The 24,937-nt window shown below is 52.0% G+C and overlaps 1 protein-coding gene across 1 annotated transcript in view; it reads right to left on the bottom strand.

Moving 5' to 3' along the window:
- The window catches only part of LOC147099632 (voltage-dependent T-type calcium channel subunit alpha-1I-like), a 259,865-nt gene that overhangs the window by 197,915 nt on the left and 37,013 nt on the right, over nucleotides 1–24,937 (bottom strand). The window contains exon 5 of the mRNA XM_085969212.1: nucleotides 6,338–6,497. Within this exon, the coding sequence (XP_085825338.1) occupies nucleotides 6,338–6,497 (160 nt within the window). The remainder of the gene's footprint in view (nucleotides 1–6,337; nucleotides 6,498–24,937) is intronic.

Genomic DNA, 24,937 nt, shown 5'->3' with positions numbered 1-24,937 from the left:
GTAAAAGATACTTTTCTTATCTTCACTGCATCAATTATTCCGCTGAATGTTACTCCTGGGTCTTTTGCCCCGAAGGACTCACTCTTTCCTCTCCCCACATCCTCACTGTGTTGTTTCCAACTCCAGCTCATCTTCTCTCAGGGTCTGGAGCTCAAGGACCACAACAGCGAGAGGTGTGACGAGGTAAATCAGGGCGATGCGCTAAGATGACACCAAGTGTGGGTTGTAAAATGAAAGACTCACATTTATCCAGAGCTTTTCACAACCTCAGGATGTCCCAAAGCGCTTCACAGCCAATGAAGGACTTTTTGAAGTGTAGTCACTGTTGTAATGTGGGAAACGCAGCAGCCAATTAACGCACAGCAAGCTCCCACAGACAGCAATGAGGTAATGGCCAGAAAGTCTGTTTTAGTGATGTTGGTTGAGGGATAACAATTGGCCCCAGGACACTGGGGCGAACTCCCCCCTGCTCTTCTTCAAAATAGTGCCATGGGATCTTGACATGATTCTTGTCGCTCATGTGAAAATGGCTTATGTAATAATACTGGGCGGCCTGCTGGTGGCACTGTCCAGGGAGAGTATAAATACTCGGGCACGGGCCCAGCTTGTGCAGGACATTCTTTAACAGGAACTAGTGAAGGACACAACTAGACCTCCATGTTGTAAAACAGTTGATTAAAGCTTTGTTTAACGCTCAGACCATGTGCCCAGTAGTTTTCTTACATCAGATCTTTTCCATCTACCTGAGAGGGTAGACAGGGCCTTGGTTTAAGAACATAAGAACATAAGAAATAGGAGCAGGAGTCAGCCATTTGGCCCTCGAGCCTGCTCCGCCATTCAATGAGATCATGGCTGATCTTCTACCTCATCTCCACTTTCCTGCACTATCCCCATATTCCTTGATTCCCTTAATATTCAAAAGTCTATCGATCTCTGTCTTTAATATACTCAACGACTGAGCCTCCACAGCCCTCTGGGGTAGAGAATTCTAAAGATTCGCCACCCTCTGAGTGAAGAAATTTCTCCTCATCTCAGTCCTAAATGGCTGATCCCTTATTCTGAGACTGTGACCCCTGGTTCTAGACTCCCCAGCCAGGGGAAACATCCTCCCTGCATCTACCCTGTCAAGCCCTGTAAGAATTTTATATGTTTCAATGAGATCATCTCTCATTCTTCTAAACTCTAGAGAATATAGGCCTAGTCTACTCAATCTGTCCTCATAGGACAATCCCCCCATCCCAGGAACCAGTCTAGTGAACCTTTGCTGCACTCCCTCTAAGGTATGTCTTTCCTTAGGCAAGGAAACCAGAACTGTACACAGTACTCCAGGTGTGGTCTCACCAATGCCCTGTATAATTGCAGTAAGACTTCTTTACTCTTATACTCTAATCCCTTTGTAACAAAAGCTAACATACCATTTGCTTTCCTAATTGCTGCATGTTAACTTTCTGTGATTCATGTACAAGGACACCCAGGTCCCTCTGAGTGCAAACATTTCCCAGTCTCACCATTCAAAAAATATTCAGCTTTTTTGTTTTTCCTACCAAAGTGGATAACTTCACACTTCCCCACATTGTATTCCATTTGCCATGTTCGTGCCCACTCAGTCAACCTGTCTATATCTCTCTGCAACCTCTGCGTCCTCCTCACAGCTTACTTTCCCACCTAACTTTGTATCATCCGCAAACTTGGATACGTTGCACTCAGTCATTAATATAGATTGTGAATAGCTGAGGCCCAAGCACTGATCCTTGTGGTACCCCGCTAGTTACAGCCCGCCAACCTGAAAAAGTCTCGTTTATTCCTACTCTCTGTTTTCTGTCCATTAACCAATCCTCAATCCATGTTAATATATTAACCCAATCCCATGAGTCCTAATTTTGTGTAATAATCTCTTGTGTGGCACCTTATCGAATGCTTTTGGAAAATACAAATACACTACATCCACTGGTTCCCCCTTATCTATCCTACTAGTCACATCTTCAAAACACTTTTTACAGATTTGTCAAACATGATTTCCCTTTCATAAAACCATGTTCACTCTGCCTACTCATATTACGATTTTCTAAGTGCCCATGTCCCTAATAATAGATTCTAGCATTTTGTCTATTACTGATGTCAGGCTAATGTCTCATCTGAAAGTCAGCAACTCCGACAGTGCAGTGCTCCCTCAGTACTGCCCCTCCGACAGTGCAGCGTTCCCTCAGTACTGCCCCTCAGACAGTGCGGCGCTCCCTCAGTACTGCCCCTCCGACAGTGCGGCGCTCTCTCAGTACTGCCCCTCCGACAGTGCGGCGCTCCCTCAGTACTGCCCCTCCAACAGTGCGGCGCTCCCTCAGTACTGCCCCTCCGACAGTGCGGCACTCCCTCAGTACTGACCCTCCGACAGTGCAGTGCTCCCTTAGTACTGCCCCTCCGACAGTGCGGTGCTCCCTCAGTACTGCCCCTCCGACAGTGCGGCGCTCCCTCAGTACTGCCCCTCCGACAGTGCGACGCTCCCTCAGTACTGCCCCTGGGACAGTGCGGCGCTCCCTCAGTACTGCCCCTCCGGCAGTGCGGCGCTCCCTCAGTACTACCCCTCCGACAGTGCGGCGCTCCCTCAGTACTGCCCCTCCGACAGTGCGGCGCTCCCTCAGTACTGCCCCTCCGACAGTGTGGCGCTCCCTCTGTACTGCCCCACCGACAGTGCGGCGCTCCCTCAGTACTGCCTCTCCGACAGTGTGGCGCTCCCTCAGTACTGCCCCTCCGACAGTGCGGCGCTCCCTTAGTACCGCACTGGGAGCGTCAGACTGGATTTTGTGCTCGAGTCTCGGGAGTGGGACTTGAACCCACGACCTTCTGACTCAGGGGCAAGGGGATGGCCCACTGAGCCACGGCTGCCACACAGTCTCGGGGCGGGCGAGGGGTCCCACAGTTTTTGACGTCCCGGGAAAGAGTGAGTTAGAGTCGGAGACGGGGGGAACAATGAGTCCTGATTTCAACAGCGGTTGAAGAGCAGAAAGAAAGTGTGGGATGGCCCATTTGTAATTTAGGAAAGTTGAGAGATCGAATAATATTGTAGATGTGAGTGTTTGCCTGGGTCTTGTCTAATTTAGGCCCACATTCGAGGACAAGGCTCATTCTTTAAGAGTTAGTTGTCGGGTTGACGCTTTTCAAAGCACTCTCTTTAATCTCCTCTACCACCGGAACAGTGAATGCAGGAAAGCACCTCAGTCCTGGCGAGGCAGAGAAATTTCAATTGGGACCCCCCAAAAAAAGGGAGGAGTGTAATTCAGGCAGCTTTGCCGGCGCGCTTGTTCCTCTGGCAAGGCTGTCTGCTGGCCCCTGGCCCAAGCCCGCTGGCTGCAGCGTGTCCAAACCCTTCCTGTCCCGGCAGAAGTCGCTGAACGGCAGCGCAATCTGCAGCGGAGGAGTGACTGGGACACGGCCTGCCCCGGCCTCCGCTCCCAGAATCTCGGGCCGGTGTGACGGCAGTGTGCGCTGAACTCTTTTGTTGGTGCACCCAAAAACAAATAAACTGTAACTTAACTTACAACTTTAAATGAAACTTAATCAAATGAAATTAAAATTTGGTGCTTTGAGTGTACCCTTTTGTTTGGGTGTTTAAACAAAATAACTAATTAAACTTTATATAAACCTTAACAAATTAAATTAAAATTTGGTTTGCCGGGGGTGGGGTGACGATGTACTCCAGTCCCCGCGGCGCCCCCACCGGTCGCGTTAGGCCTCGAGCGTGCCGGCGGACACCGTGTGCTCCATCTCCAGGGCCACCCATGCGCGAACATGGCCGCGGAAGAGAGGCAGGCAATCCCTGTGCGGTGCCATGCCAGGATCCTGCTCAACCTGTTTCCTTTTGTCATTGGGTAATGAGCAAGATCCGAGTGCATCAAAGTACTGAGAAAGGGACAAAGAAACAAGTCGAATCTGTCTCGGTGATAACAATCGGTCGCGTGTATTAAGTCCTTATCTGTCATGCTAACATATGCTAAACAGCCACTTCAGACACAGTGAATGTCGAACTATACATCATTCAGCGCCACGATTCACAGCGGACCTTGTTCCCCTCCCCTTATACTGCAGAGCCACTCAATGTGCTGCCAGTCCCGGCCAAATAGCCCACTGCAACTCCCCGTCTAGGCTCACAAGGGGTGGATTGTCACGTGGCCGGTGTACTGTCCGGTGGCTGGGATCTATGTAGTCTACATGGACTTCAGTAAGGCTTTTGACAAAGTCCCGCATGGGAGACTGGTCAAGAAGCTAAGAGCCCATGGGATCCAGGGCAATTTGGCACATTGGATCCAACATTGGCTTAGTGGCAGGATGCAGACGGTGATGGTCGAAGGTTGTTTTTGTGACTGGAAGCCTGCGTCCAGTGGTGTACCGCAGGGATCGGTGCTGGGTCCCTTGCTGTTTGTAGTGTATATTAATGATTTAGATATGAATGGAGGAGGTATGATCAGTAAATTCGCAGATGACATGAAAATTGGTGGAGTGGTAAATAGCGAGGAGGGAAGCCTCAGGCTACAGGATCATATAGATGGGTTAGTCAGATGGACAGAACAGTGGCAAATGGAATTTAACCCTGAAAAGTGTGAGGTGATGCATTTTGGGAGGACTAACAAGACAAGGGAATACACAATGAATGGTAAGACCCTAGGAAGGACAGAGGATCAGAGGGAACTTGATGTGCATGTACATAGATCCCTGAAGACAGCAGGACAGGTAGATAAGGTGGTTAAGAAGGCATATGGGATACTTGCATTCATTAGCCGAGGCATAGACTATAAGAGCAGGGAGGTTATGATGGAGCTGTACAAAACGCTGGTTAGGCCACAGCTGGAATACTGTGTGCAGTTCTGGTCGCTACACTATAGGAAGGATGTGATTGCATTGGAGAGGGTGCAGAGGAGATTCACCAGGATGTTACCTGGGATGGAGCGCCTCAGCTATGAAGAGAGACTGGACAGGCTGGGGTTGTTTTCCTTAGAGCAGAGAAGGCTGAGGGGGGACCCGATTGAGGTGTACAAAATTATGAGGGGCATAGATAGGGTAGATAGAAAGGAACTTTTCCCCTTAGTAGAGGGGTCAATAACCAGGGGGCATAGTTTCAAGGTAAAGGGCAGGAGGTTTAGAGGGGATTTGAGGAAAAACTTTTTCACCCAGAGGGTGGTTGGAATCTGGAACTCACTGCCTGAAAGGGTGGTAGAGGCAGGAACCCTCACAACATTCAAGAAGCATTTAGATGAGCACTTGAAATGGCATAGCATACAAGGCTACGGACCAAGTGCTGGAAAATGGGATTAGAAGAGACAGGGCTTGATGGCCGGCGTGGACGCGATGGGCCGAAGGGCCTCTTTCTGTGCTGTATAACTCTATGACTATCTGTGGAGCTGTCACCCCAGCCAGCAAGAGTTAGTGCCTCCAGGAGAGGGAGGGAGAGAATCAGGAGTAAAAAGGAGAGAGAGTCAGACAGACAGACAGAGAGAGAGAGGCACAGACAGAGAGAGGCAGACAGACAGAGACAGAGACAGATAGAGACAGAGACAGAGAGAGCGAGACAGACAATTAAACACAGAGAGCGTCAGACAGACAGACAGAGAGAGAGACACACACAAACAGGCACAGACAGGCAGAGAGAGAGACAGAGAGACAGACAGACAGAGAGAGAGACAGAGAGAGAGAGACAGAGAGAGAGAGAGAGCGACAGAGACAGAGAGAGCGACAGAGACAGAGAGACAGAGCGACAGAGAGAGAGAGACAGAGAGAGAGAGAGAGACAGAGACAGAGACAGATAGAGACAGAGACAGAGAGAGCGAGACAGACAATTAAACACAGAGAGCGTCAGACAGACAGACAGAGAGAGAGACACACACAAACAGACACAGACAGGCAGAGAGAGAGACAGAGAGACAGACAGACAGAGAGACAGAGAGAGAGAGAGACAGAGAGAGCGACAGAGACAGAGAGAGCGACAGAGACAGAGAGACAGAGAGAGAGAGACAGAGAGAGAGAGACAGAGAGAGAGACAGACAGAGAGAGAGCCAGAGAGAGAGAGAGAGAGAGAGAGACAGAGAGAGAGAGACAGAGAGAGGCAGAGAGAGAGAGAGAGTGAGAGAGAGAGCCAGAGAGAGAGAGACAGAGACAGAGAGCGAGCCGGAGGGTAGATTTGGACTCTGTGTGATCGTGTAAAACAGTGATAGTGAGTCGGCAGCCTGTTTCACATCTCTCCCGATTTAAATTTCCACCCTAAGTGTGGTTGGGAACCTGTGAGACTCCCAATCTCTGACGGACAATCTAATAACCGGGGACTTTGAGTTGAATGTAGCGGAACACTCACAGCGTCAGGTTCTCTTCCAAGAAGCAGCGATTCCGCAGGAGCCCGGCCCACAGCTGCACGCCAATGATTCCAAATATAAAAAAGACAAAGAAGCACAGCAGGAGGACATTGCCCAGCATCGGGAGAGTGTCCAGCAGCAAGTTGACCAGAATCCTCATACCTGCACAAAACAAAGGAACGACGTGAGAGGCGCAGCAAATAAAGGGCAGGCGGGACGTGGAGTCACAGCCACAAGGGCTTTATCAAGCTCCCTCTCTCCCAGTGCCACTGGCTCCCCAATGTGTTGAGTTAATATTCCTTCACCTTGGTTTCAAATCCTTCCATGGCCTGACTGTTGCATTCCACATTGACCTGCTCCTGCCTTATGTCCCTGCCTGGCCCTCCGCTCCTCTCACCCGAGACCTCTCCTTGTTCCCTCACTCCCTCCCATCCTCTAACCCTGGACCCCTCCTCACTCCCTCCCCTCCCCTACTCCTCACCCTCACTCCCATCAATGCAGGCTCCCCATTCTTCCCCCTTTCCGCATCCCAGTCTCTGCATTCCCCAACCGAGTCTTCATTCCCCAACCCTTCCCCATCCCATCCCTCATCCCAGCCCCCATTCCCTAACCCTTCCCCATTCCAGCCCCCATTCCCTAACCCTTCCCCATTCCAGCCCCCATTCCCCCATCCCAGCCCCATTTCCCTTCACAGCCCCCATCCCCATTCCCAGCCTCAATGCCCACCGGGTCCCCTTTCCTTCTGACTGGGGACTGCTCTGAGCAGTTGCTGGACAATAGGACGGCGAGGCTCAATGTTAGAAGTTGGAAGGGGAGGAACAGGGGAAGGGGCTGCAGCTGACGTATTGAAAACGTTAATTTAGAAAATAAATTAGCTTTAGAGAAAATTGAAAGTGAACTAATTAGCGAATAATGGTGTGTTTCATGCTAAAAAAAGTAAAGTAATTAGGTTGCAGATTATTATGAACACTGTGCACTCCAAGGCTTTCGACTCCACTCTTATATAATGTGAAGTAGTTCCACAGTTCCCTTAATGAAGATAATAATCTATTAGAGATCTCTTGGCGCTTCATCCTGTAACATCCAGCTACTTTGCTGGAGCTTTATTTCGATTAAAGTAACAGGTTACATTAAACCCTTGTACGATAGCGAAATACTGCAGATGCTGGAAATCCGAAATAACAACAGAAAATGCTGGAAAAACTCAGCAGGCCAGGCAACATCCGTGGAGAGAGAAATAGAGTCAACGTTTCAGGTCAAAGACCTTTGTCAAGACTGAAGAAGCACAGGAAATGAAACAGATTAGACGCTTGCAGCTATTGGCTTGATGAAGCAGCAGGTTGATGTTCCAAGGCGCTGCTCCATGGATACAATGAGCGCAAAGCCGAACTCCTCACCATCACCACCCCATCCCTCAATCTGAGACTCCCATCTCATCCATTGTCCAGAATGTGCATCGCCCGGATCCGCTGAATTCGCAAACTCCGAGGCACTGTTTCAACACAGTCGGGTGCAGCTCCCGGATAGTCGACAGCCCCAGAACAGCCCTGGGATTAAGCCCATAATATGTGGAAACAATATTGTAACTCGTGCTGGAGATTAACACAACATTCCGCCAATTGTATCGAAGCAGGAAAAAGAACACAAGTATATGAAAGTCCTCTGTCCCAATCACAGACGCATTCTATCCCCCGGGATCCCAGACACCCAGTTCACACACACTGTACCCCATCCAACTCCCCACCCTCACACTCACTGTACCCCATCCAACTCCCCACCCTCACACTCACTGTACCCCATCCAGCTCCCCACCCTCACACACACTCTACCCCATCCAACTCCCCACCCTCACACTCACTGTACCCCATCCAGCTCCCCACCCTCACACTCACTGTACCCCATCCAACTCCCCACCCTCACACACACTGTACCCCATCCAACTCCCCACCCTCACACACACACTGTACCCCATCCAACTCCCCACCCTCACACTCACTGTACCCCATCCAACTCCCCACCCTCACACTCACTGTACCCCATCCAACTCCCCACCCTCACACTCACTGTACCCCATCCAACTCCCCACCCTCACACACACTGTACCCCATCCAACTCCCCACCCTCACACTCTCTGTACCCCATCCAACTCCCCACGCTCACACACACACTGTACCCCATCCAACTCCCCACCCTCACACACACTGTACCCCATCCAACTCCCCACCCTCACACACACACTGTACCCCATCCAACTCCCCACCCTCACACACCCTGTACCCCATCCAACTCCCCACCCTCACACACACTGTACCCCATCCAACTCCCCACCCTCACACACACTGAACCCCATCCAACTCCCCACCCTCACACACACTGTACCCCATCCAACTCCCCACCCTCACACACACTGTACCCCATCCAACTCCCCACCCTCACACACACTGTACCCCATCCAACTCTCCACCCTCACACACACACTGTACCCCATCCAACTCCCCACCCTCACACACACTGTACCCCATCCAACTCCCCACCCTCACACACACTGTACCCCATCCAACTCCCCACCCTCACACACACTGTACCCCATCCAACTCCCCACCCTCACACACACTGTACCCCATCCAACTCCCCACCCTCACACACACTGTACCCCATCCAACTGCCCACCCTCACACTCACTGTACCCCATCCAACTCCCCACCCTCACACTCACTGTACCCCATCCAACTCCCCACCCTCACACACACTGTACCCCATCCAACTCCCCACCCTCACACACACTGTACCCCATCCAACTCCCCACCCTCATACTCACTGTACCCCATCCAACTGCCCACCCTCACACTCACTGTACACCATCCAACTCCCCACCCTCACACTCACTGTACCCCATCCAACTCCCCACCCTCACACACACTGTACCCCATCCAACTCCCCACCCTCACACACACACTGTACCCCATCCAACTCCCCACCCTCACACACACTGTACCCCATCCAACTCCCCACCCTCACACACACTGTACCCCATCCAACTCCCCACCCTCACACACACTGTACCCCATCCAACTCCCCACCCTCACACACACTGAACCCCATCCAACTCCCCACCCTCACACACACTGTACCCCATCCAACTCCCCACCCTCACACACACTGTACCCCATCCAACTCTCCACCCTCACACACACTGTACCCCATCCAACTCCCCACCCTCACACACACTGTACCCCATCCAACTCCCCACCCTCACACACACTGTACCCCATCCAACTCCCCACCCTCACACTCACTGTACTCCATCCAACTCCTCACCCTCACACACACTGTACCCCATCCAACTCCCCACCCTCACACACACTGTACCCCATCCAACTCCCCACCCTCACACACACTGTACCCCATCCAACTCCCCACCCCCACACACACTGTACCCCATCCAACTCCCCACCCTCACACACACTGTACCCCATCCAACTCCCCACCCTCACACACACTGTACCCCATCCAACTCCCCACCCTCACACACACTGTACCCCATCCAACTCCCCACCCTCACACACACACTGTACCCCATCAAACTCCCCACCCTCACACACACTGTACCCCATCCAACTCCCCACCCTCACACACACACTGCACCTCATCCAACTCCCCACCCTCACACACACTGTACCCCATCCAACTCCCCACCCTCACACACAAATGTACCCCATCCAACTCCCCACCCTCACACACACTGTACCCCATCCAACTCCCCACCCTCACACACACTGTACCCCATCCAACTCCCCACCCTCACACACACTGTACCCCATCCAACTCCCCACCCTCACACACACTGTACCCCATCCAACTCCCCACCCTCACACACACTGTACCCCATCCAACTCCCCACCCTCACACACACTGTACCCCATCCAACTCCCCACCCTCACACACACACTGTACCCCATCCAACTCCCCACCCTCACACTCACTGTACCCCATCCAACTCCCCACCCTCACACACACACTGTACCCCATCCAACTCCCCACCCTCACACACACTGTACCCCATCCAACTCCCCGCCCTCACACACACTGTACCCCATCCAACTCCCCACCCTCACACACACTGCACCCCATCCAACTCCCCACCCTCACACACACTGTACCCCATCCAACTCCCCACCCTCACACACACTGTACCCCATCCAACTCCCCACCCTCACACACACTGTACCCCATCCAACTCCCCACCCTCACACACACTGTACCCCATCCAACTCCCCACCCTCACACTCACTGCACCCCATCCAACTCCCCACCCTCACACTCACTGTACCCCATCCAACTCCCCACCCTCACACACACTGTACCCCATCCAACTCCCCACCCTCACACACACTGTACCCCATCCAACTCCCCACCCTCACACACACTGTACCCCATCCAACTCCCCACCCTCACACACACTGTACCCCATCCAACTCCCCACCCTCACACACACACCGTACCCCATCCAACTCCCCACCCTCACACACACTGTACCCCATCCAGCTCCCCACCCTCACACACACTGTACTCCATCCAACTCCCCACCCTCACACACACTGTACCCCATCCAACTCCCCACCCTCACACACACTGTACCCCATCCAACTCCCCACCCTCACACACACTGTACCCCATCCAACTCCCCACCCTCACACACACTGTACCCCATCCAACTCCCCACCCTCACACACACTGTACCCCATCCAACTCCCCACCCTCACACACACTGTACCCCATCCAACTCCCCACCCTCACACACACTGTACCCCATCCAGCTCCCCACCCTCACACACACTGTACCCCATCCAACTCCCCACCCTCACACACACTGTACCCCATCCAACTCCCCACCCTCACACACACAGACACTGGGGTTGAATTTTCATGGGGTTCTGGCCATTACATCATCTGCATCCTGGCTATTCTTCAGTTCTCGAGCTCAGTCATGTCACACCTCAATTGTCTGCCCAATTTTCCTGCTGGAATGTTCCATCTATAGTCTGCTGTTTACCTCCCCCTTTGAAGTCGCATCTGAATCATTGCTTTGTCTTTCCGATGCCTTTTCGTAACCTGACAGAGATGACCTTTTTATAGTATTTAACGCCTCTTTCCTGCAATTTGAATCCCTTTCCAGGCAATTACACCTATTACCAAGGGATGAGGGACTTCAGTGATGTTGAGAGATTGGAGAAACTGGGATTGTTCTCCTTCGAGCAGAGATGGTTAAGGGGAGATTTGATAGAGGCGTTCAAAATCACGCGGGTTTGCGACAGAGTAGACGGGGGAAACTGTTTCCAGTGGCAGGAGGGTCGGTAACCAGGGGACACAGATTGAAGATAATTGGTAAAAGAACCAGAGGGGGAGATGAGGAGAATTTATTTTACGCAGCGAGTTGTTGTGATCTGGAACGCGCTGCCTGAAAGGGCGGTGGAAGCAGATTCAATAGTAACTTTCAGAAGGGAATTGGATAAATACTTGAAGGGGAAAACATTTGTAGTCCTATGGGGAAAGAGTAATGTGGGGGGGAGGAATGGGGGGTTGGAAATCGAACTAATTGGATGGCGCTTTCAAAGAGCCGGAACAGGTACGATGGGACGAATGGCCTCCCTCTGTACTGTAAGGTTCTATGAACAACTGCCTATCGGTAAATGCTTTAGTAATTCTGAACTCTTAACTTCAACCTGTTGCTTTCACCGCTTTGCTTTGGCTCAGACCTGTTAAGACACCCTCCTCTTTCCTGTTGATAAATGGTGGTCCGCTCATATCAACACATCCCTCCCTTCCCGAAGCCGATGGAGCCGTTGTGCACAGGATCAACTACCTAATGTTCCGAGGAACGGCCACTTCTGTACACTGAGGGCCACTGACTGAGAAACAAGTTACAAGACAACGAGATTCTATCACAAAAGCAAAATACCGCGGATGCTGGAAATCTGAAATAAAAACAGAAAATGCTGGAAACACTCAGCGGGTCAGGCAGCCTCTGTGGAGAGAGAAACAGAGTTAACGTTTCAGGTCGATGACCCTTCGTCAGAACTGGAAAAATTTGGAGGTGGAACAGGTTTTTAAGCAAGTGTTGGGGCAGGGAGAGGGGGGAGGGGAGGAAAGAACAAAGGGGAAGGTCTGTGATAGGCTGGAAGGCCGGAGAGATTCAATGACAAAAGGGATGATGGTGCAAGGCAAAAGGCAGGTGATAATGGGACAAGTAAAGTAACTAAAGATGGGTCCAGAGGAGGTGTAAATGGGAATGGCAGAATCATCAACAGCTGCACTCCAAGAAAATAGGGGCAGAGATTAAGGTCTGAAATTGTTGAACTCAATGTTGGGTCCAGAAGGCTGTAAAGTGCCTAATCGAAAGATGAGGTGCTGTTCCTCGAGCTTATGTTGAGCTTCAGTAGACCTTTCTAACAGATACTTTGAAGCCTGTTAGTTCCAAACCTGGACTGGTTCCGATCGCCTGAGGGAGTCCCAGAGGACTTTTCCCGAGTTTTTTTTACCCTTATTGGCCCTGGGGTTTTTCCTCTATATTTCTGCCTCTCCCAGGAGATGACATTTCTGTGGGAGTAGGAAGTGTCTAGTCCTGATGCTCCGGCCATAATGAGTGTGGGGCAGGCTTGATGGATCAGCTGGCCTTTTCCTGCCCGTTATTTCCGTATATTTGTAACTTCGGGGGCTGACTGGGCGGGAGAGCAACTTTGGTTTATGAAAACCATCGACTAACAACATAAGAAATAGGAGCAGGAGTCGGCCATTTGGTCCTTTGAGCCTGCTCCGCCATTCAATAAGATCATGGCTGATCTTCGACCTCAACTCCACTTTCCTGCACTATCCCCATATCCCTTGATTCCCCCAGAGTCCAAAGATTTATCAATCTCAGTCTTGAATATACTCAACGATTGAGCATCCACAGCTCTCCAGAATTCCAAAGATTCACATCACTTTGAGTGAAAAAATTTCTCCTCATCTCAGTCCTAAATGGCCGACCCCTTATTCTGAGACTGTGACCCCTGGTTCTAGACTCTCCAGCCAGGGGAAACAGCCTCTCAGCATCTACCCTGTCAAACTCTGTAAGAATTTTATACATGTCAATGAGATCCCCTCTCATTCTTCTAAACTCCAGAGAGTATCGGCCCAAACTGTCTGTGTGGAGTTTGCACATTCTCCCCGTGTTTGCGTGGGTTTCCTCCGGGTGCTCCGGTTTCCTCCCACAGTCCAAAGATGTGCGGGTTAGGTTGATTGGCTATGATAAATTGACCCTTAGTGTTAGGGGGATTAAATACGTGGGGTTACGGGGATAGGGTGGGATATGTGTTGGTGCAGGGGTTACGGGGATCGGGTGGGATATGTGTCGGTGCAGGCTCGATGGGCCGAAATGGCCTCTATCTGCACTGTGGGGTTTCTGTGATTTCTGTGAAACTACTCAATGCTCGATTGAGTTGCATTTGGCAAACAGCGTAACTGAAAAATGTTTAAAACCACACAACTCATACGAACATATGAACTGGGAGCAGGAGTCGGTCACTCGGCCCCTCGAGCCTGCTCCGCCATTCAATAAGATCATGGTTGATCCGATTACTCCACATTCCCGCCTACCCGGTAACCTTTCACCCCTTGCTTATCAAGAATCTATCTACCTCTGCCTTAAAAATATTCAAAGACTCTGCTTCCACCGCCCTCTGAGGAAGAGAGTTCCAAAGACTCGCGACCCTCTGTGAGAAAAAATTTCTCCTCATCTCTGTCTTAAATGAGCGACCCCTTATTTTTAAACAGTGACCCCTAGTTCTAGGTTCTCCCACAAGAGGAAACATCCTCTCCACATCCACCCTGTCCAGACCCCTCAGGATCTTATATGTTTCAATCAAAAAAACTCGCTTAGAGGAAAGCTCACCTCGAGATAGGTTTCCTATTTAGATGGTAGAGACATTATTCATCCTTGTATCAGTCAAACCACTGAGAAATGGTTTAATGCAATACCCAGCGGGTCAGGAAGCACTTCTTCACACAAAGGGTAGTGGAAATCTGGAAATCTCTCCCCCACTCCAAAAAAAAGATGTTGAGGCTGGGGCTCGATTGAAAATTTCAAAACTGAGATTGATAGATTTTTATTGGGTAAGGGTATTAATGGTTACAGAACCACAGCAGGTGGATGGAGCTAAGATACAGATCAGCCGTGATCTCATTGAATGGCGGAACAGGCTTTCACCTCCACTTTAAAACATTAAAAAAAAATTAGTTTATGGGATGTGAGTGTCACTGGCAAGGCCCAGCATTTATTGCCCATCCCTAATTGCCCCTTGAGAAGGTGGTGGTGAGCCGCCTTCTTGAACCGCTGCAGTCCGTGTGGTGAAGGTGCTCCCACAGTGCTGTTAGGGAGGGAGTTCCAGGATTTTGACCCAACGACAATAAAGGATCGGCCGATATACTTCTAAGTCAGGATGGTATGTGACTTGGAGGGGAACTTGGAGGTGGTGGTGTTCCCATGCGCCTGCTGCCCCTTGTCCTTCTAGGTGGTAGAGGTCGCGGGTTTGGGAGGTGCTGCCGAAGCCTTGGCGAGTTGCTGCAGTGCATCTTGTAGATGGTACACACTGCAGCCACGGTACGCCGGTGGTGGAGGGAGTGAATGTTTAAGGTGGTAGAGGGAGTGCCAATCAAGCGGGCTGCTTTGTCCTCGATGGTGTCGAGCTTCTTGAGTGTTGTTGGAGCTGCACTCATCCAGCCAAGTGGAGAGTATTCCATCACACTCCTTACTTGTGCCTTGTAGATGGTGGAGAGGCTTTGGGGAGTCAGGAGGTGAGACACTCACCGCAGAATACCCAGCCTCTGACCTACTCTTGTTGCCACAGTATTTACGTGGCTGGTCCAGTTAAGTTTCTGGTCAATGGTGACCCCCAGGATGTTGATGGCGGGGGATTCGGCGATGGTAATGCCATTGAATGTCAAGGGGCGGTGGTTAGACTCTCGCTTGTTGGAGAAAGTCATTGCCTCAGTTGTAATGACTTTCCAAAATTCCTAGAATCGTGGAATTGGGTTCTTGCCTTTGAACTTCATTTGAACCCCCATGTGTTTTTGTAGAGTGCACAACTAGAGCGCAGGACCCCTGCCAATCTGTCATATGGGCGTCTTCAATAATGATCATTTCGCACTGTAGATCGAGTGCCGTGTATCAGAAACCGCCCGCTGGTCCGCCATATTGGAGTGTGTGCATGGAGTGCTTCCTCACTGCACTCCATCAACCAGATTTTGCAGTCTCCCACCTCCAGCAATAAAGAAGCCCCCTGTTGTCTGGCCATATTGAATTGTGGGCTTATATTGTGGGACGCTGTGCCTCAGAATCCCCCGACAGGGCTGGAGGAGTCCTGTTGTTCCTCCATATTGGTGTGATAGCTCTTGCACATTGCAGGTGGGAGAAGGGGGGAGAGTTTTCAAGATTTATTTGTTAAGATAATTTGGAGGAGACAAACTTCTTCTTAAGTATAAAATGTGGTGGATGAACCTTCTGAATTATCCCTTTGAAAATTAATTGTATCTTTGATTCTTTTTTTAAATGATGCTCGAGTTGCTTATAGTTTGGATGGCAATCTGAATCAGGCATTAGATCGAGTCTACCGCACAGAAACAGGCCATTCGGCCCAACTGGTCCATACTGCTGTTTATGCTCCTCCCACTCTACTTCATCAGCATATCCTTCTGTTCCTTTCTCCCTCGTGTGTTTATCCAGCTTCCCCTTAACTGTATCTACGCGATTCACCTCAACCACTCCCTGTGGTAGCGAGTTCCACATTCTCACCACTCTCTGGGTAAAGAAGTTTCTCCTGAATTCCTTATTGCATTTATTAGTGGCTGTTTAATATTGATGGCCCCTATAAGTTTTGGACTCACCCGCCCCACCACCCTCGCCACCCACAAGTGGAAACACTCTCTCTGTATCCACTCTATCAAAACCTTTGTAATTTTAAAGACCTCTATTAGTTCACCTCTCAGCCTTCTCATTTCGAAAGAAAAGAGTCCCCGCCCGTTCAGCCTTTCCTGATAATTAATAGTCATCTCCTCATAACTGCATTCCATTAGCTCATGGACCTGGGATCCTGGGAAATTCCCATCCATCTGTTTACTGTCAAATCAATTGGATCACGCGTTGCAACCTCGGGCAGAGGGAACATGTGATTGCGTGCGCTTTCCCAAGGATGATGCTTGAACTCAGGATATTACAGGAGATGGAAAGTCTACTGGCGATACATTTCACTCAAGGTGTGAAGTGTTCTGGGGCTCAGAGGGTTAATTTACGAGGACAGGTTGCATCAACTTGGCTTGTGTTCCCTGGTGTTTAGAGGATTGAGGGAGGGATCTGATCGAGGTGTTTAGGGATTCGATGGGGTAGATACGGAGAAATTATTTCTTCAGTGGTGTAATCAAGAAGAAGGGGACAACGTCTTAAAATTAGAGCCAGGCCGTTCAGGGGTGATGTCAGGAAGCACTTCTCCACACAAAGGGCGGTGGAAATCTGGAACTCTCTCCCCCAAAAAGGCTGTGGATGCCGGGGGGTCAATAGATACATAGTTACATAGAAGATAGGAGCAGGAGTAGGCAATTCAGCCCCTCGAGCCTGCTCCGCCATTTAATGAGATCATGGCTGATCATCCAAATTCAGTACCCTGTCCCTGCCTTCTCCCCATATCCCTTGATCCCTTTAGCCTTAAGAAATATATCCAACTCCTTCTTGAATATATTTAATGAATTGGCCTCTACTGCCTTCTGTGGTAGAGAATTCCACAGGTTCACCACTCTCTGGGTGAAGAAATTCCTCCTCATCTCTGTCCTAAATGGCTTACCCCTTATCTTTAGACTGTGACCCCGGTTCTGGACTCCCCCGCCATCGGGAACATCCTTCCTGCATCTAGTCTGTCAAGTCCTGTTAGAATTTTATAAGTTTCAATGAGATCCCCTCTCATTCTTCTAAACTCTAGCGAGTATAAGCCCAATCGACCCAATCTCACCTCATACGTCATTCCTGCCATCCCAGGTATCAGTCTGGTGAATCTGCACTCCCTCCATGGCAAGAACATCCTTCCTCAGATAAGGTGACCAAAACTGCACACAATACTCAAGGTGTGGTCTCACCAAGGCCCTGTACAACTGCAGCAAGACATCCTTGTTCCTGTACTCGAATCCTCTCGCTACGAAGGCCAACGTACCATTTGCCTTCTTAACTGCCTGCTGCACCTGCATGCTTACCTTAAATACAATGGGAGCTTTCAAGACTGAGATTGATAGATTTTTGTTGGGTACGGGTATCGAGGGGTATGGAACACAGGCGGGTAGATGGAGTTGAGGTACAGATCAGCCGTGATCTGGTTGAAAGATGGAACAGGCTCGAGGGCATGAATGACCTCCTCGTGTTACTAACGTTTCTAGCAGGGACCTGGCAGAATAATGAAATAAACAAGATCCATTAGGGGGCAAGGTTACACACTACGCTGAGGATTGGCTGTAAAATAAAATAGCAAACCGAGGACTTAGATTATTGAGCCCCTTGTCGATGAGTTCTGGTGGGTAACCCGCCGGCCCACAATGCAGTTGCAGCTGAACAGGAAAATGGCGCCACCTTGTGGGAAAAACCTCAACAGCACAAGTTGTGGTAGTTCAGCACCTTGGACAGCAGGCACGCTCGTTCAGCAAGACTTCCAGAAACCGTGCCGCTCTTTGTGAATGTGCAAATCCTTTAGGCTACACTCACACTCTGTCCATCACACTTGGAGCGGACCGCTCCTAGCTGTGCTCCTGGTGCGGAGGGATAATGTAGATCAGCACGTCCAAAATTTGGTCTTGATTCATTGACATGGTGATGTTTTGCCATCGTGATGTAAGGATGGTGACTATATAAGATCATCATTAATAAATCCAAGCGGGAATTCAGGAGAAACTTCTTTACCCAGAGAGTGGTGAGAATGTGGAACTCGCTACCACAGGGAGTGGTTGAGGCGAATTGCACAGATGCATTTAAGGGGAAGCTGATACCTGGGATGGCAGGAATGACGTATGAGGAGAGATTGGGTCGATTGGGCTTGTATTCGCTAGAGTTTAGAAGAATGAGAGGGGATCTCATTGAAACTTATAAAATTCTAACAGGACTAGACAGACTAGATGCAGGAAGGATGTTCCCGATGGTCGGGGAGTCCAGAACCAGGGGTCACAGTCTAAAGATAAGGGGTAAGCCATTTAGGACTGAGATGAGGAGGAATTTCTTCACCCAGAGAGTGGTGAACCTGTGGAATTCTCTGCCACAGAAGGCAGTTGAGGCCAGTTCATTAAATATATTCAAGAAGGAGTTAGATATATTTCTTGAGGCTAAAGGGATCAAGGGATATGGGGAGAAGGCAGGGACAGGGTACTGAATTTGGATGATCAGCCATGATCTCATTAAATGGCGGAGCAGGCTCGAGGGGCCGATTGGCCTACTCCTGCTCCTATCTTCTGTTTCTATGAAGCTGGATAAACACACAGGGGAGAAAAGAATAGAAGGATATGCTGATAGGGTGAGATGAGGAGGGGTGGGAGGGGGCTGATGTGGAGCATAAACACCGGCACGGACCAGTGGGGCCGAATGGCCTGTTTCTGTGCCGTAGCCTCGATGTAGCGATGTCACACTGTGTGTGCACAAAACACTTCAATTAGTTTTGGGGCATCTGTTCCAGGATTACACGGAATGTACAGCACAGAAACAGGCCATTCTGCCCAACTGGTCCGTGCCGGTGTTCCTGCTCCACACGAGCCTCCTCTCACCCTCGGGAGTTAGGAGCATGAAAGGAAATCAGAGGCAACTCTCTTCACCCAGAGTGCAGCAGAGATGTGCAACAGGGAATCAGGGATGGACTTGGAATCAGAGAGCATTAATAAATTCAAGATGCATTTCCGAAGAGAAGTGGGCGAGGAATATGGTGAAAAGGAGGTTATGTGAGGTTGATCTATCAAAAAGGGATGGGCTTGTTGGGCCTGATATCCTTTTACTGTTCCTAAGCATTGTTGTGGTGGCCTGGGGTAGTGAGGAGCAGGAGTCGGCCATTCGGTCCCTCGAGCCCGCTCCCCCATTCAATAAGATCAGGGCTGATCATCGACCTCAACTCCACTTTCCCGCCCGATCCCCATATCCCTCGATTCCCTTAGTATCCAAAAATCTGTCGATCTCAGCCTTGAATATACTCAACGACTGAGCCTCCACAGCCCTCTGGGGTAGAGAATTCCAAAGATTCACCACCCTAAGTTAAATATCTTCACCTCTTGGCCTAGCTTTTGAGCCTGGAGAGCAGTGATGAAATTCATCTGTTCTCTTTCTCTTGGTCTCTCTCTCTCTCTCTCTCTCTCGGTCTCCTATTCTCTCTCTCTCTCTCTCTTGCTCTCTCTCTCTCTCTTGCTCTCTCCCTGTCTCATTCTCCTATTCTCTCTCTCTCTTTCTCTCTCTCCCTGTCTCATTCTCCTATTCTCTCTCTCTCTCTCTCTCTCCCTGTCTCATTCTCCTATTCTCTCTCTCTCTCTAGGGCTAGATAGATCCTAGCTGAAACGAAGTTGTTCAGTTCCAGTCTGGTTCCCAACAGAAGATGCTGAGAGCTACTCATTTAACCTGGCGCTGATGTGGCAGTGCAGACAAGAATGTTAAAACAGAAGCCGGCAGTCAGCTATGCAACTCAGCAGAGTGCACGGAAAGAGAGAGCTGTGCTGGCATAATGTAGGTTAACACAGTCCTGAAGGCATTATGTTCAACGTTTCAGCAGCATGTTTGCTCATTTCAACTGACACATCTAGGTATGAAGGTAGGTGACGGTTTATAACTCTGGACAACAGCGCGCTGCACCGACATGGCAACAAGTCGGTTTTTTGGAAATATCAAGGACTTGTGTTTATTCAGTGTCTCACCACGTGTCTCAGAGACATTTCTTTGCACCAGTCAACTGTTGTGAGTTCCAGCGATCGTTGTTACGTCGGCAAAGGAGGCAGGACAGCAAGATCCCCGGCACAGACACGATGGGCTCCTTCTGTGCCGTAAATTGCTATGATTCTATCCTACAAACAGCAATGAGACGAATGACTCTGCCTGCTCTTTGAGAGAGTTATCCAATTAGTCCCAATTAGAGGGACTATTTGGGCAGTTCTTTCAAAGAGCCAGCGCAGACACGATGGGCCGAATGGCTGCCTTCTGTGCTGTATGATTCCATTCCCTGATTCTATCTATTCCATCAAAACACCTCCTGATTTTGAACACCTCTATTAAATCTCCCCTTAACCTTCTCTGCTTTAAGGAGAACAACCCCAGCTTCTCCAGTCTCGCAACATCCCCAACATCCCTCATCCCTGGTGCCATGCTGGCAAATCTCCTCTGTGCACCCTGTCCAAGGCCTGGGCATCCTTCCTAAAGTGCGGTGGCCTGGAATTGGGCTCAGTACTCCAGCTGGGGCCGAACCTGTGATTTCTAAATTGCTGAGACGGTAGAGACTGGGAATCGCAGGCATCCCAGTGTTTATTCTGGCCAGGAGGCAAATTTCCCCATGCTCGCATTGCTCAGTGACTCCAACACGATTCACTCGACATTACACCAGATTACTGCTACTGTCCCTCAGCCGCACAATCAACACAAGCCCCGAGGGGGTCAGGAACAAGATTCCTCCACTCCAGAACCACGCTGCCATCACTGGAAGAGGCCTTTGAGATGAACTGCTTCGTGATGGAGTCGTTATGGAATAAATCAGTCAATTTTTTTTGCAGTGACTGTCACAGCAGTCTGAAGGAGATTTTGATCATGATGCCAATTTAAAAGGGAAGAACTGAACACTTGTAATCTGTCTGGCGTGTGACAGATAATGGTAATGATTATACGCACATGAAAATTTAATGTAATAGAAATTTATACCCATCTCCTTGCAAACGTCCCTAAACATTTCACAATTAACTACGCTGAGGTATGGCGACTGTTATCCTCTGCACGAATGGGCCGCCATTTTGTGCACGGCAAGACCGCACAATCAGCAGCCAATTAGTACGTCTGAAAGACGGCACCTCCGACTGTGCAGCGCACTCCCTTCAGTCCTGGCACCGGGAGTGTCAGCCTGGTAACAGTTTGTGCTCAAGTCTTTAGAGTGGGAGTTGAACCCACGACCTTCTGACTCAAGGGGGGGTGGGTGTGCGACCCACTGAGCCACGATGGACACGGGCTGATAGACACTTTGCACAGATGCTTAACATGCTTGAGTGAGGTTCCCCCCATTTGTCGTTTAATTGCAGGCATTGACCCTCTTAAAAGGGTGGACAGATATATAAAGCGTGAAGATACTGGCAGCCATTTCTCAGCCCTATCTGTTCAGTATAAGAGACCCCTCATTTGTATCATGTCTGTTAATCTGCTGGACATCAGTGGAGACTCGAGCTGATTAATCGGACAAGATGAGCTCCTTATCATTCTTCAACAGAACTGTCTAATGATTCAGATAGCTTCAGTCATTAAGTCCGATATTATCACTTCAGGCAGCACAGACGAGCTTCTAATCCTGATTAATAATTGTACGTGGAGCATTCAGATTCTCTAAATACGGCACTGATCCAACCTTATGAACATCCCAATCGACTTTCCATTTTGATGCCATTGTCAGTTAAACGTCAGCCGGGGCTCGGTGGGCAGCACTCTGGCCGCGGAGACAGAACTTGGTGGGTTCAAGTCCCCACTCCATGAGACTTGAGCACAAAATCCAGGCTCATATTCTCACTGCAGTACAGCAGAGGGGGTGCGAGTCACAGGTGCCGTCTTTTGGATGAGATGTTAAACTGCTCTCTCAGGCAGATGTCAAAGAGCCCACGGCCACTATTTGAACATCACAAAAACAGATGATCGGGTCATTTATCGCACTGCTGTTTGTGGGAGCTTGCTGTGCGCAAATTGGCTGCCGCGTTTATACATTACAACAGTGACTGCACTTCAAAAGTACTTCATTGGCTGTAAAGCGCTTTGGGACGTCCTGAGGTTGTGAAAGGCGCTACAGAAATGCAAGTCTTTCTTTTTCCTTCTTTATAGGGTTCCAATGGACCCATGCTCTTCTATTACATAGAACTTTAAAGCAGCAAAGTCCTTGTACTCACTCCCAGTGCCCTCGCTCCCAGTGCCCTCGCTCCCAGTGCCCCTCGCTCCCACCGCCCTCGCTCCCAGTGCCCTCGCTCCCAGTGCCCTCGCTCCCACCGCCCTCGCTCCCAGTGCCCTCGCTCCCAGTGCCCTCGCTCCGAGTGCCCTCACTCCCAGTGCCCCTCGCTCCCACCGCCCTCGCTCCCACCGCCCTCACTCCCACCGCCCTCGCTCCCAGTGCCCTCGCTCCCAGTGCCCTCGCTCCGAGTGCCCTCACTCCCAGTGCCCTCGCTCCCACCGCCCTCGCTCCCACCGCCCTCGCTCCCACTGCCCTCGCTTCCAGTGCCCTCGCTCCCACTGCCCTCACTCCCAGTGCCCCTCACTCCCAGTGCCCCTCACTCCCAGAGCCCTCGCTCCCAGTGCCCTCGCTCCCAGTGCCCTCGCTCCCACCGCCCTCGCTCCCAGTGCCCTCACTCCCAGTGTCCCTCACTCCCAGTGCCCTCGCTCCGAGTGCCCTCACTCCCAGTGCCCTCGCTCCCACCGCCCTCGCTCCCATCGCCCTCGCTCCCACTGCCCTCGCTTCCAGTGCCCTCGCTCCCACCGCCCTCGCTCCCAGTGCCCTCACTCCCAGTGTCCCTCGCTCCCAGTGCCCTCGCTCCCAGTGCCCTCACTCCAAGTGCCCCTCGCTCCCACCGCCCTCGCTCCCAGTGCCCTCGCTCCCAGTGCCCTCGCTCCCAGTGCCCTCACTCCCAGTGCCCCTCGCTCCCACCGCCCTCGCTCCCACCGCCCTCGCTCCCAGTGCCCTCGCTCCCACCGCCCTCACTCCCACTGCCCTCGCTCCCACTGCCCTCGCTCCCAGTGCCCTCACTCCCAGTGCCCCTCACTCCCAGTGCCCTCGCTCCCAGTGCCCTCACTCCCAGTGCCCCTCGCTCCCACCGCCCTCGCTCCCAGTGCCCTCACTCCCAGTGGCCCTCGCTCCCAGTGCCCTCGCTCCCAGTGCCCTCACTCCCAGTGCCCTCACTCCCAGTGCCCTCACTCCCACTGCCCTTGCTCCCACTGCCCTCGCTTCCAGTGCCCCTCACTCCCAGTGCCCTCGCTCCCAGTGCCCTCGCTCCCAGTGCCCTCTACTCCCAGTGCCCCTCACTCCCAGTGCCCTCGCTCCCAGTGCCCTCGCTCCCAGTGCCCTCACTCCCAGTGCCCCTCACTCCCAGTGCCCCTCACTCCCAGTGCCCTCGCTCCCAGTGCCCTCGCTCCCAGTGCCCTCGCTCCCAGTGCCCTCACTCCCAGTGCCCTCGCTCCCAGTGCCCTCACTCCCAGTGCCCTCGCTCCCAGTGCCCTCGCTCCCGCCGCCCTCACTCCCACCGCCATCACTCCCAGTGCCCCTCGCTCCCAGTGCCCCTCACTCCCAGTGCCCTCGCTCCCAGTGCCCCTCACTCCCAGTGCCCTCACTCCCAGTGCCCTCGCTCCCAGTGCTCTCGCTCCCACCGCCCTCACTCCCACCGCCATCACTCCCAGTGCCGCTCGCTCCCAGTGCCCCTCCCAGTGCCCTCACTCCCACCGCCATCACTCCCAGTGCCCCTCACTCCCAGTGCCCCTCACTCCCAGTGCCCCTCGCTCCCAGTGCCCCTCACTCCCAGTGCCCTCGCTCCCAGTGCCCCTCACTCCCAGTGCCCTCACTCCCAGTGCCCTCACTCTCAGTGCCCTCGCTCCCAGTGCCCTCGCTCCCACCGCCCTCGCTCCCAGTGCCCTCACTCCCACCGCCCTCGCTCTGAGTGCCCTCACTCCCAGTGCCCTCACTCCCAGTGCCCTCGCTCCCAGTGCCCTCGCTCCCACTGCCATCACTCCCAGTGCCGCTCGCTCCCAGTGCCCCTCACTCCCAGTGCCCTCGCTCCCAGTGCCCTCGCTCCCGCCGCCCTCACTCCCACCGCCATCACTCCCAGTGCCGCTCGCTCCCAGTGCCCCTCACTCCCAGTGCCCTCACTCCCACCGCCATCACTCCCAGTGCCCCTCACTCCCAGTGCCCCTGCTCCCAGTGCCCCTCACTCCCAGTGCCCTCACTCCCAGTGCCCTCGCTCCCAGTGCCCTCGCTCCCAGTGCCCTCGCTCCCGCCGCCCTCACTCCCACCGCCTTCACTCCCAGTGCCCTCGCTCCCGCTGCCCTCACTCCCACCGCCCTCACTCCCACCGCCCTCGCTCTGAGTGCCCCTCACTCCCAGTGCCCCTCACTCCCAGTGCCCCTCACTCCCGCCGCCATCACTCCCAGTGCCCCTCACTCCCAGTGCCCTCGCTCCCAGTGCCCTCGCTCCCAGTGCCCCTCACTCCCAGTGCCCTCGCTCCCAGTGCCCTCGCTCCCACCGCCCTCGCTCCCAGTGCCCTCGCTCCCAGTGCCCTCACTCCCAGTGATCTCGCTCCCAGTGCCCCTCACTCCCAGTGCCCTCGCTCCCAGTGCCCTCGCTCCCAGT

Source organism: Somniosus microcephalus, chromosome 28, assembly GCF_052327205.1.
Source record: "Somniosus microcephalus isolate GS21.2 chromosome 28, FLI_Smic_1.0, whole genome shotgun sequence".
Taxonomy (NCBI): domain Eukaryota; kingdom Metazoa; phylum Chordata; class Chondrichthyes; order Squaliformes; family Somniosidae; genus Somniosus; species Somniosus microcephalus.
This window is presented reverse-complemented; position numbering and strand designations above follow the sequence as displayed.